At 46.0% G+C, this 12,347-nt stretch overlaps 1 protein-coding gene across 2 annotated transcripts in view; it reads right to left on the bottom strand.

The window, feature by feature from the left end:
* Positions 1 to 2,485: 2,485 nt before the first annotated feature.
* LOC142742155 (prostaglandin reductase 1-like) overlaps positions 2,486 to 12,347 on the bottom strand; it is a 62,315-nt gene continuing 52,453 nt past the window's right edge. For both annotated transcript variants that reach the window (XM_075851651.1, XM_075851641.1), the window contains 3 exons: positions 6,663 to 6,768; positions 3,784 to 3,902; positions 2,486 to 2,654 (listed from right to left, as the gene is read on the bottom strand). In XM_075851651.1, the coding sequence (XP_075707766.1) occupies positions 2,544 to 2,654; positions 3,784 to 3,902; positions 6,663 to 6,768 (336 nt within the window). In that variant the 3' untranslated portion in view covers positions 2,486 to 2,543. The remainder of the gene's footprint in view (positions 2,655 to 3,783; positions 3,903 to 6,662; positions 6,769 to 12,347) is intronic.

The raw sequence follows: 12,347 nt of genomic DNA on the forward strand, positions 1-12,347 counted from the left end.
CAACAGGAATGTGACTCCGTGCGTGTATTTTTACAGAACCAGTTGTAGTATAAAACAAACACAGAGAGACAGAGAGAAACAGACATAGACAGAGAGAGAGAGAGAGAGAGAGAGAGAGAGAGAGAGACATATCAGAGGAGTATGTAGCTCTACTGGATGTATTCATACACTCCTTAGGGAAGGTCAATAACTTTTAAAACAATCTATGTGTCTATTTACATTCAAATATAATAATGTACACTCCGCAACATTGAAATTGCAACCATGGCCAGCCTTAGCTATGTTCGACCAGTGCGGTCGCACAGGGCGCCAGCCGCCACACGGCAAGAGGGGCGCCAGCGGGTGTGTGTATCCCCGCACCGTTGCAACTACCAGTGGGGATACACACACTAACTGCAGTCGCACCCGGGCGCTTCTTCACTTAGTGGCCATCGCTACCGCTGTAGCAGCGATAGCGGCTGCTAGCGGTGACACCGGGCATGAGGGCGGTGACCCCGCTAGTAGCTGCTGTGGCTGCTATAGCGGTAGCGACGGCACTATAGCAGAGCAGGGAGATATCTCCCTGCTCTGCTGTCTACTAGCGCCACTGTAGCTCCCTTCAGCTACAGCGGCGCTAGTAGACAGCAGAGCAGGGAGATACCTCCCTTGCTCTGCTATAGTGCCACCTGTAGATATCAAACCCCCGCCCCTTCCAGGATAGCGCCACCGTAGCTCCCTGAAGGAGCGGAATCCCCGTGTGGCCGGGGATTCCGGTCCTGGAGCGCTGTTTGATGCCTCTGTCCATATATGGACAGTGACATCAGGGAAAACTCCTGAAGCGGAATCCCCGGTCACAACATTGCAGACTCTATGATCGGGGATTCCAGTCCAGGAGAAGCCAATGACGTCATGGACACATGGAACAAAATACTGTGTCCTTGAAGGGGTTGTAATATATTATATTATTATACTGTATGGGGGCACTAAAGGGGCATTATAATTTTTTTGTGGGGCATTTTTTTTTAATGATGGGATGGGGCCCTGATTGCAACACCAAGAAGGGCAAGCCGTAGTGTTATGCAAATGGAGGAAGTAGCAGCTAGCAGCAGCTCCGATCTGTGGCTTGTGGGAGGGGCATAAAAGTCAGATTGAAAGCAGTTTTTTAGCCACATGAAACCTCAAAAATCAGATCAAGTGGTGTGGAATGATTGTGTGATGCCTCCTGTTCATCGACGTGCCAGTTATCGCCACTAGTTGCAAACTTAGAGGAACAGAATCCTTGAACTGACAGACCTTGGTTTATCACTCCGGAAGATCACTATGTGCCTAGGCCAAGATGTCGGCACTGTTCAACGTTGCGTATCCCAGAGGTTGTGAGAACAACAATGAATGGGAATGACAGCAAGAGGTGCGCGGAGGGTAACCTCCCTACAAACGGATCATCTGATTGGAAGAATGGCGCATAGTGATCCATTCTGTACTGCAAGTGAAATTGGATGTCACATCCCAAGCCTAGGGCGGCAACCAGTGTTGACACAAACCATTAGAAGGCGTTTGTACAACGTTGGGCTACGAGCCAGACATCCAGCTACAGGTTTTCCATTGACCTCACGCCACCGCTCTCAAAGGCTGTCATGGTGCACAGCAAGACGACAATGGAGGCTGGAATGGAGGTCTATTCTCTTCAGCGGGGAGTCCCGCTTTTGTCTCGGATACAATGATAGCCGGAGATTGGTCTGGAGATCACGTGGGCAACACCATGAAGAAGGCTTCACAAGGGAATGTCACACCAGTCCTACTCCAGGGATTATGGTGTAAGATGGCATAATGTTCGGTAGCCGGACCCCTCTAGTCTTCATTTCAGGTATACTAACAGTTTGGCGTTACATTTATTTGGTCGTAGAACCAGTGATAAGGCCATTTTTCCAAAGTGTCCCAGAAGCCGTTTTTCAACAGGACAACGCCAGGCCGAATAATGCTCATGCTACTGTGAACAGCCTGGGTGGGCTAAATGTGCTACCATGGCCTGCAGTGTCTCCGACTTGTCTCCTATTGAGCACATCTGGGACATCATTGATCGGCACTTGCAAAGGGAGCTGCCAGCAGCCAATCTTGATGATTTGCTTGCCCAAGTACATTCAGCGTGGCATATCATTTCTCAGACAAGCATTTATAATCTCATTGATAGCATCCCAAGGCGTGTAAGTGCGTGTATTTCTGCATGTGGCGCTCATACTCGATACTGAATAAATCAAGATGTTTGAAATATTTTTTTTTTCATTTTCTTATCATTTGCATATTATTAACATGTCTATTGATCTTGTGATTTCCACAATTCCAAAATGTTTCCTTCTTGGTGCTGCAATTTCAATGTTGAGGAGTGTATTTGGTTGATATTTTATTTTGACAAGTACATATGAATTCTGCAAGTTGTCAGAAAACGCGCAAACACTGAAAACAAATGACAAAAATGAAACAAACAAAACATATTTTAGAAGTACATTTATTTAAGTGTTCAGCTTAACAGATGTCAGGGCATTAAAGTCATGTATGTATGGACATATTTAAACTTGAATAATTGCTTTCCCAGTATTCTCTCCATTGAGCATTCCAATGAATCCAGCCGGCATGTTCTCAAAACCTTTGGTGATATGTTCATGATATTTCACCTTACCCTAAAAGAAAATAATATATGTTAAACCAAAATTCTGTGCATATATAGAAGCACGTCCATACTAAACTGTCCGATTAAGTGATATCTAAACTACCCAACCCACATGTAATGCAATTTCTACTTATTAGAATTTTATGGGATATGACATTCCTACATAAGTCTATATTATTGTACTTGTTATAGTGTTAAGGGAAAATTCCAGTTATTCAATTATTTTACATTGGTTAAAGTCCTGCAGAATACCAGTAATCATTTTAACAACCCCTTTATCAATTGAACCTGGTCCTGTGATTAGCTGATCACCGATGGTCCAGCATCAGAAACCTCTGGCGATCAGTTGTTATTACAGGAAAATTTGCAGCTGGACCACTGCAGGGAAAAATATAATTTTTTGTCAAATTAATGGCTGACGATGTAATACATGAATGGGTCGGGTCTGCCAGAGTTGGAGTCACTCCTTGTTTGTGGCTCTACGGTCTGGCTCAGAGGGGGGGGGGGGGGTTGAGCAGGGGGAATCCCTCTATGACAGGGTCGGCCACCTATGGCACATGTGCCAAAGCTGGCATGTAGGGTAAGTGCTCCATCTCCTCAACCTAAACCTGGGCTAACCTTTGCTTGACGTCGGTGCACGCTAAAGCCGTCAATCAAACTAAGGGGGTGGCGTGGGGCCGGTTTTATGCGCCAGTCTAATGTATGCAGTGTATTTCTATGAATGGCGGCTGTCGCCACTAATACAACATGTTCCCTCATCCTTCATAAGTCAGCATAATGGAACAACAGGTGCGCTTGAATCATTTTCTTTTTTAATTGGCACGCTGTGCAAAAAAGTTTGTAGACCTCTGCTCTAAGACATCCATGTGCCCATTGGTTGTCACATGAATAAAAACCTGACTCCTGTGTCCGGAAAGGTTATTAACATACAGCTGACATTTCCTCGTGTGGAAAACAATACGTCATAGCAAGAAAAACAAGCTGCTACAATATAGAAACCATATTGTAGCATTAAATATAGTGTGCACAAAGCTCTTAGAGAAGCCGTACAAACACCATGTGATATCAACATTTTCTTTTTTGATGCAAGCATTTCTTTCAATTACCACATTCCTGTAAAAATAAAATATTATATTTACCTCTAAAACCCACTGCAGAAGTTGTTTTTGTCCTTCTACATATCGGTCGGCCCAGCGAGTCACAATGAAGCCTTCCATACGGAGTTGTTTAAAAATCATACTCAATTGTATGTAAGGTCCTATAAAGGAGATGTAAAACAAAATGAAACTTAAGTTATTGTAATCTTCAGAGTTATTAAACATTGATATAATATATCAATGGAGGCACAAGACCATGAAGGAGGTAAGCGTGTTGTATCATAGGGGCATGGTGAATGGCATATTTGTATGGGGCCTTCTGTGGCTGACACTTGCATGTGCACTGCTGGCACAATATTTTGGGTAATTCTGCATGGTTGGCGGTTTTGTGTTTATTTTAAATTACCGTGTTAGCACTAGTACTTGCCACACAATGTAAATATCATTAGGCCCTACTGTGGTGAAAATCAGCTGGGAGCACTGCTATTTGGAACAATTCAAGGGTGTCATTTGTGTCACTAGCTCTGGACACTCTGAGAACACAGGATTTTCTTGATGTTATAATTAAAAGGGTTGTACAGATTAGAGAAACATGGCTGCTTTCTTCTAGAAACAGCGAAACAACTGTCCATGGGTTGTGTTTGGTATTGCTGCTCAATTCCACTGTATGGAATGAAGCTGTGCGACATTACCACACACAACCTGTGGACAGGTGTGCCACTGTTTTTGTAAGAAAGCAGCCATATTTTTCTATTCATGTACATCCCCATTTAAGTTAGGTTTTGGATGTGTAAGCAGGATAAGAGGTAGCTTGGCTATGTTTCCCTGATTATGGCTACTGCCAGTTAGCCCTTATGACTCCCAAAATGTAGTTGCCACAGCTGCCGTTTATTAATGCATATAACAGTAAGGGCATGACCAGACATTGCGGAATTGCTGTGGAAATCCGCAGCGTACACGTTTCTCCATTGCTTTCCACAGCTTTTTAGTTGGGTTTGTTTACACGTTGCGGACAATTCCGCTGCAGAGCATAGGCTGCGGTGCGGAATTTGGTGTCCGCAGCATACACTGACTGTTGCGGACGTGTAGCGGACTTGTTGCGGACTCATTACGGAATTTCTCCATTGACTTCAATGGAGAGTCAAAATTCCGCAATGAAGTCCGCAGATGTTATGTAGATGTTATGTGTGCTGCGGAGCGTATTGGTTTTAATAACATGACATTTCTTCATTCTGGCTGGACCTATGTATTTCTAGGTCTACAGCCAGACTGAGGAAGTCAATGGGGCTCCCGTAATTACGGGTGACTACGTGTGTGCACCCATAATTACGGGAGCGTTGCTAGGCGACGTCAGTAAATAGTCACTGTCCAGGGTGCTGAAAGAGTTAAATGATCGGCAGTAAATGTTTCAGCACCCTGGACAGTGACTTCCGATTACAATATACATCAACCTGTAAAAAAAATAGAAGTTCCTACTTACCGAGAGCTCCCTGCTTCTTCCTCCAGTACGGCCTCCCGGGATGACGTTTCAGTCTAAGTGACGGCTGCAGCCAATCACAGGCTGCAGCGGTCACATGGACTGCCGCGTCATCCAGGGAGGTCGGGCTGGATGTTGAAAGAGGGACGCGTCACCAAGGCAACGGCCGGGTAAGTATGAATTTCTTTTACTTTTACTAGGGAAAGGGCTGTCCCTTCTCTCTATCCTGCACTGATAGAGAGAAGGGAAGCCCTCTTCCCCTCAATACGCAACGGCTAGTCCGCATCAATTTAATGCCCATTTTAGGCAAAGCCGCAACAGAATCTGCAACGCAGATTCTGTGCGGCATTGATACGGACAGAGTATGCAGAACTCCGCCACGTCTGGTCATGCCCTAACTAATACTAAAGATAACTGCCACAAAGGAAAATACACAAAAAAAACACTTTACAACAAAAAACTTTTTTTAACCACCAACAAACAATTGGCGTTTTAAAAAAATAATTCCCCAAATCATCCCCATAATGCAATCCTCGCCCACGAAGAATCATGGTTACCCAACAATAGATCTTACGAGAGCTGCGCACTAGGCAGCAATGCCCATTGTACATGTCACTATGAGCGGTACTTACCAACCCTGCTGCTAATCATTTTTACAGCTGCACATCGATGAAGATAAATGATCGTTTGATTATTTATTGCAGATCTTTTTGTGCATTTACGCTATTGGATAATTATCGCTACGAATAGGCCAGTGTATACAGGCCTTTAATTATCAGTAACTACTTCTATTATGGTAGAACTTTGAGTAGCTTCACCCTAACCTTATGGCTCCTCATTTTTTCTAGTAATCTTATTAGGTAGATTACTAGAAGTTTCAGGTATTAATTTTAAAAGAGGATATTCTATAAATATATCTTAATAGGACCGTAATCTCGATAGGGCTTTTGCTATATAGTTAGAATGCTTTCAGGACCATTAAATAAGAACATAGCAAAACACTACAATATTAGTCTTGCAAAACTAGCTGCAGGCACCTAAAATTGGAAGATGCAACTGCTGAATGGCGAAGTTCAATTCATGTAACAATCTACTGCTCCAAGAGAAGTGAATAAGACAAAGATATGCAGCAGTCTCATGGATGTGTCTATCACACAAATGTAGTGAAAGTTCAAAGTCAGTTTAAAAGGCGTAATCTCATCAGAGACAGCCCCTTTCAAAATGCGGCCCCTGGGGTGATCATCTGATCGCTCCAGGTCCCACCCCTGGCGTCCCCGGCAAACAGATGAATGACTGTACATGTAATACACGGACAGCTCGGGTGACAAACGGAGGACTCCCTATATGATGTCCATATGCCCTAATGGACATATGGAGAAGAATGATCTTCATGTGACAACCCCTTTAATAAAAATTAAACTCATGATTTGCTATTGACATGTACCTGATGGAGGCTCAGCATTATTATATATGGATATAGCCCCACACACAGCAATTCTTCCAAAATTCTTCATTTGTAGTAGAGCAACATCAGAAAATTTTCCTCCAACCTACAGAGCAGAGGACAAAATTTGTTTATTTTATACAGTATATTTGTATTCACATTTATGGATTAATATCTACCCCACACTTCTAAATTCATTATATTGCTGCTTGATATCAAATATCTTTCTTTAAAGGGAATCAATCACGTTGAACATGAGGTCTGTCTGCATTTAGCATGTTATAGAACAGGAGAAGCGGAGAAGACGATATATAGTTTTGTGCGCATTGATTCAGTATAACATGAAATGCATCCATTAAAATCCCTGCTCCTGGGGGCGTGGCTTAGCTATGGAGCCGCGAGCACGCGTCTTGGGGGAGCTCCGGACAAGCGGGCACGTTTCAGCGATTTACACCGGGTGAAACCGGCAGGCAATGCTAGGCAAACGTAGGGGAACTTGCCCTGCAGCCTCTCGTTCCTTACCCCGATCCTCCGGCCGCTGCAAGAGTATGGAGCGCTTCCTCTCCGCATCGCAAACAGCCTCGGGTTCTCCTGCAGCAATGGCGGAAGCACAGACACCGCTCCTGCCCACTGAGATGTCAGCTCTCCTCCTTCCTCCTTCTCGGCAGCGGCCTGTAGCTGCCGACGCGACCCCAGACGATGGGCCTCTTTGCTGCAGTGAACAGAATGCGGTAAGCCCTGCATCTCCACTTACCACACTTCCCCTGAGGGAAACACCCACCATCTTACCGCATCCACGTGCTCCTGAGGTGCAGACTGGGCCACTGGGCTTACATGCTGACTTACATTTACTACATTTACTGAGGGAAATGATACAAGCCCTCCCTACTAGACAGGACCTTGATTCCCTAGTTACCAGGATTGAGCAAGCACACCAGCAAGACATAGCAGACCTACGCCTGGAAGTGGACAGAATAGAATCTAGGGCTCTTTCTACTGAGCAAACTGTATCTACTATTGACTCCAGAGTGGCCTCTCTGGAGCGGGCTGCCATTGGTACTAGAACACACTTGCAATCCCTGGCACTTCAATTAGATGATCAGGAAAATAGGGGACGCAGGAACAACGTCCACCTCAAGGGCCTCCCAGATCTGGGCCCACGGGACGAGCTATCTATAAGGGTCCCTATTATCTTCAACAAGCTCGCTAACAGGCCGCCAGAAGCGACTTTCCTCATAGACCGCATTCATAGGGTATCTCGCCCAGGCCCACCTGATCCGTCCACACCATGGGACGTTTTATGCCGCCTACACTACTATACTGACAAAGATGCAATTGTACGGGGTGTGTGGTCACATGGACCTATGGCCGTGGAGGGTAGTACAGTCACAATATACCCAGATGTCTCGCCCCGAACACTCTATATGAGAAGGCTTCTTCATCATTTATTGGAAAAAATTAAAGCAGCAGGTGCTACCTATCGATGGGGACATCCGTTCCATGTCGTCGTCAAGAAAACCTCTGGCTTCTACCTTCTACGTCATTTCTCGGATCTTGACGGCCTATTTCGCTTTCTCCAAATTGACCCTTTTCCAGTTCCTGACTGGTTAGCGCTGGAGAGAGTCGAACAACCTCAAAGACGCCGCCCTAGAAGACCCAGCCTTCCTTTCCCCAGCAGGTCTCTCCCAGGGGTGTCACATCTACCGCTAGTGGATCTGTCCCGGTGGGTCCCACCTGAGGCTTAACAGTGGACACACACGCTGATATCCTTTTTGACATTGTCGTCTGGAACCGTGGCTCCACAATGACTTAACATGTTAGGCCCTGTTTATGCATCTCTTCTTTTTTTCTTTTATTTGCTCTCTGACAGCTCATGTTTTACTCTGTATGTTAGTGAGTACACATTTTTTGTAGTCCAGGTGATGTGGTTGCTCCTACCACTTAGCTAATCCTCTCTGTCTGACTTATGGTTGCACCGAGTTACCCTGCCTATGTCTTTTAAACGACTCATGTATGTTTAGTATCCGTAGGTGACTTTGGGGCATGATACTATATGTTGCTTATTGAATGCTACTCATATCAGTGCCTCCCACATCTCCCATCATCCTTACCCTCCTTCCATTCCCCCCTCCCCCCCCATCCTTTGTCAACTCTCTCTCCCCTCTGCCTAGTCATCCCCCCCTCCCCTACCCTTATCAATCTCCCTCCTTTCACACACCTCCCCCTTCACATCCTCCCTCTCTTTTTCCTGCATCTCCGTGTATTAAACTATTGGAAAGCTTTTGGGATATGATGCTGGGGGATTATTATAGCTCATATTTACAGGCTAATGTTGTTATTATCTACGCGCTTCTTGCTCGCTATGATGCAGACTCCCATGACAGTTACGCGGATCGATTTGTGTCCGTCATGCGATCATGTCAGCCTCATCTGGTTGCTCATTTAGGCATTGCTATCCCGATATCTAGGTCCGGTTGATATGATACTCAGCTCCCTTGTTAGCGGGACCTATATAACCTGCCTCATTCCGGAGGGAACCGGGAGGCAGACTTCGGTTCTACAAATGTTTGTGCCTCCGTCGCTTTCCTTCTTGGCAAGCGATGGAAGAAATGGTTTACTGTTTCAGTGTTGTGCTAGCTGTGCCCCCCCCCCCCTGGTTTTCCAGGTCCCACATATTTAACACCCTTTCTCCACAGGTTTCGCACCTTCGAGGAGTCGGCCCGTGGGCCTCTTTCTTGTGTGTAATCTCGCTCCTTTTCTTTCTTTTCCCACTTACTCTATCCCCGTCTAACTTTGCTCTCTTTCCCCTCCCTCCCTCCATCACATCCCACTACGGATATGGCGCACCATATGCAAGTGGATCTGAAAATTGGCTCGTTGAATGTCAAGGGTTTACACAGCCCTGGAAAGCGATACATAGTCTTCAATATGCTGAGGCGTAAGCACTTATAGGTTGCGTTCCTTCAGGAGACTCACCTATGTAAGCAGAAGCCCTTTAAGTTGTCTAACTTGTGGTTTCCTCATGCATACCATAGTTTCTCTCCAGAAATCCAGGGGGACAAGTATTCTGATCTCAAGATCCCTCCCTTGGGAATTCATAGGATCTCGCAGTGATGATCTGGGATGGATGCTCTTGCTCAAGGGCTCGATTGACTCTCAAGTATACACCTTGGCCTCTTTTTACCTGCCCAATTCCGGTCAAGGTACAGCCCTTATTGGCTTTTTGAATGCCCTGGAGGAGTTTGGAGAGGGTACCATAGTTCTGGGTGGGGACTTTAATGTAGAGCTGGATCCTACTATAGAAACGTCCAATGGGTCGTCGTTGTTCTCGATATCTCAGCTTCGCCGTATTATGATGTCCTTTCACGAACACCAACTGGTGGACGCCTGGCGACTCCTACACCCGGCTGATAAGGACTTCTCTTTCTATTCCGCTGCTCATGACACTTACTCAAGAATTGACCTCTTTTTTACTAAACATCACTCTCTCCACTCTTTACGATCTGCTGACATCCATACGATCTCCTTTTCGGACCACGCCCTCATCACCCTGACCCTCTCTCTGCACTTATCCGCCAATCGCAGTGGAAATTGAATCCTTCCCTTCTCACGGATTCGGTAGTTATCGCAGATATTCAACGATCCATAGATGACTATTTTGCAACTAATACCGCAGAGAACACTAACCCCCGTATCGTTTGGGAGGCCCATAAGTGCGTGATTAGGGGTACGTTTATCAAACACGGAGCCCGGTTGAAGAGGGAACGTACTGTTCGCCTGCTCTCGGAGATTGAGCTTCTTGAGATCTCCCATAAACGCTCATGTGATCCGGATTGTCGGCTTGCCCTCCTCCACAAAAGGGAGGAGCTTCGAACCCTTCTGATGTCCAAGGCCAAAGCCTCGCTTCCAAATGCAAACGCCACTATTATGAATACGGCAACAACAGCAGCAAATCGCTTGCCAGAGCGTTGCACATTCAACGTGCCCAGGCCTACATACCCTCTATTAAGTCCTCCTCTCAAGCACGTGTCCATTTACCTCTAGATATAGCCTCCACATTTCAGGACTTTTACGCTTCTCTATATGATGCGGATTCAACTAATCCTTCCCCGTCATCCAGAGAATTCAGATCAAATATCAAGGCTTATATCGCAGACTCTAGCGGACGAAAGTCTCACCGATTTGGAAGAGCCGATTACCCCGCAAGAACTTTCCTACTCCTTAAAACATTCCCGGTCGGGCAAAGCCCCTGGCCTGGATTGGTTTACGCTCCCATATTATAAAAAATTCCTGGAAGCTTTGGGGCCGCATTTTCTAGCTTCCTTCAATTCCTTTTCCACTTCATCTCCTACCCCCCCCCCCTGACGCTCTTAGGGCATATATTGCGGTGATTCCCAAGCCCGGTAAAGACCCCTCACAATGTGCCAGCTACAGACCAATCTCCCTCCTTAACACTGCCATAAAATTGTTTGCTAAGATTCTGGCTGTACGTCTTGCACCGCTGCTTGGGGATGTTGTTCACGCGGATCAGGCGGATTTCATGGTAGGCAGAGAAGCACGGGACAATACGACTAAAGCCATCAACCTTATTCACAAAGCTAAGATATCCAATACACCTCTTATGCTCCTGATCCCTCAGATCCCACATGATGGGCTGGATAATGTCTCTATATTCATGCGCGTCTGCTAGAGTCCGCGTGAACGGAATCCTTTTGGAGGGGTTCTCTTTTCATAATGACACCAGGCAGGGGTGCCCCCTGTCTCCCTTGATCTTTGTGCTGGATTTGGAGCCATTTCTCCGGCACGTTTGCGCTAATCCTGACATTACGGGTTTGGAGTCGCACTTCACAGTCAACAAGGTAGCAGCCTAGGCTGATGATCTACTCTTCTTCTTGACTAACCCGACCGTCTCCCTTCCCAATCTCATGCGGGAATTTCAGCGCTTTTCCAAACTATCCAATTTCAAGATAACATTTTCTAAATCAGAAGCACTGAACATTTCCCTTCCTCCCCACCTCCTCACGACCCTGAAACATTATTTTAGTTATAAGTGGAATTGGGTAGCCTTGAAATACCTTGGTGTCCGCATTTCACCAGACCTGAAGGATCTTTTCCAATTGAACTTCCCTCCCCTCCTTGCTGACATTAAGGCGGACTGCACCAGGTGGTCTAAAGGTACTTTTACATGGATGGGCCGGTGCACTATCTTCAAAATGAACGCGCTTCCAAGAATCCTTTATCTTTCCCAGACCCTTCCCATAGCTATTCCTAAGCAATTCTTTAAAGCGGTCAATTCTCTCCAGATTACCTTCGTTTGGAGTGGTAAAACTCCTCGGCTCTCACGCACACTTCTTTGTCGGTCTAGGGAATTAGGAGGGTTGGCACTTCCGGACGTCCGCTCTTATTATATTGCATCTCATCTCTCTCAGGTGGTTGACTGGTGCAGACATGTGGTTTTTAAACCTTGGGTGGGCCTGGAGCAGAGTTTCTCATCTACGCCCCTAATGGTTGTCCCTTGGCTGCACCGTAGCCAACTCAAACATCTACGTCATCACCCCACTATTGGCCCAACGCTACTGTGCTGCTCCCTTACTTCAGTAAGAACATCATTCCTCCCGTTACATTCCCGAATGTACCCCATCTTGGGCAACCCCTCTTTTCCCACCGGTATGACTGACCCAGTCT

The sequence above is a fragment of the Rhinoderma darwinii genome, chromosome 1 (genome assembly GCF_050947455.1).
Source record: "Rhinoderma darwinii isolate aRhiDar2 chromosome 1, aRhiDar2.hap1, whole genome shotgun sequence".
Taxonomy (NCBI): Eukaryota; Metazoa; Chordata; class Amphibia; order Anura; family Rhinodermatidae; genus Rhinoderma; species Rhinoderma darwinii.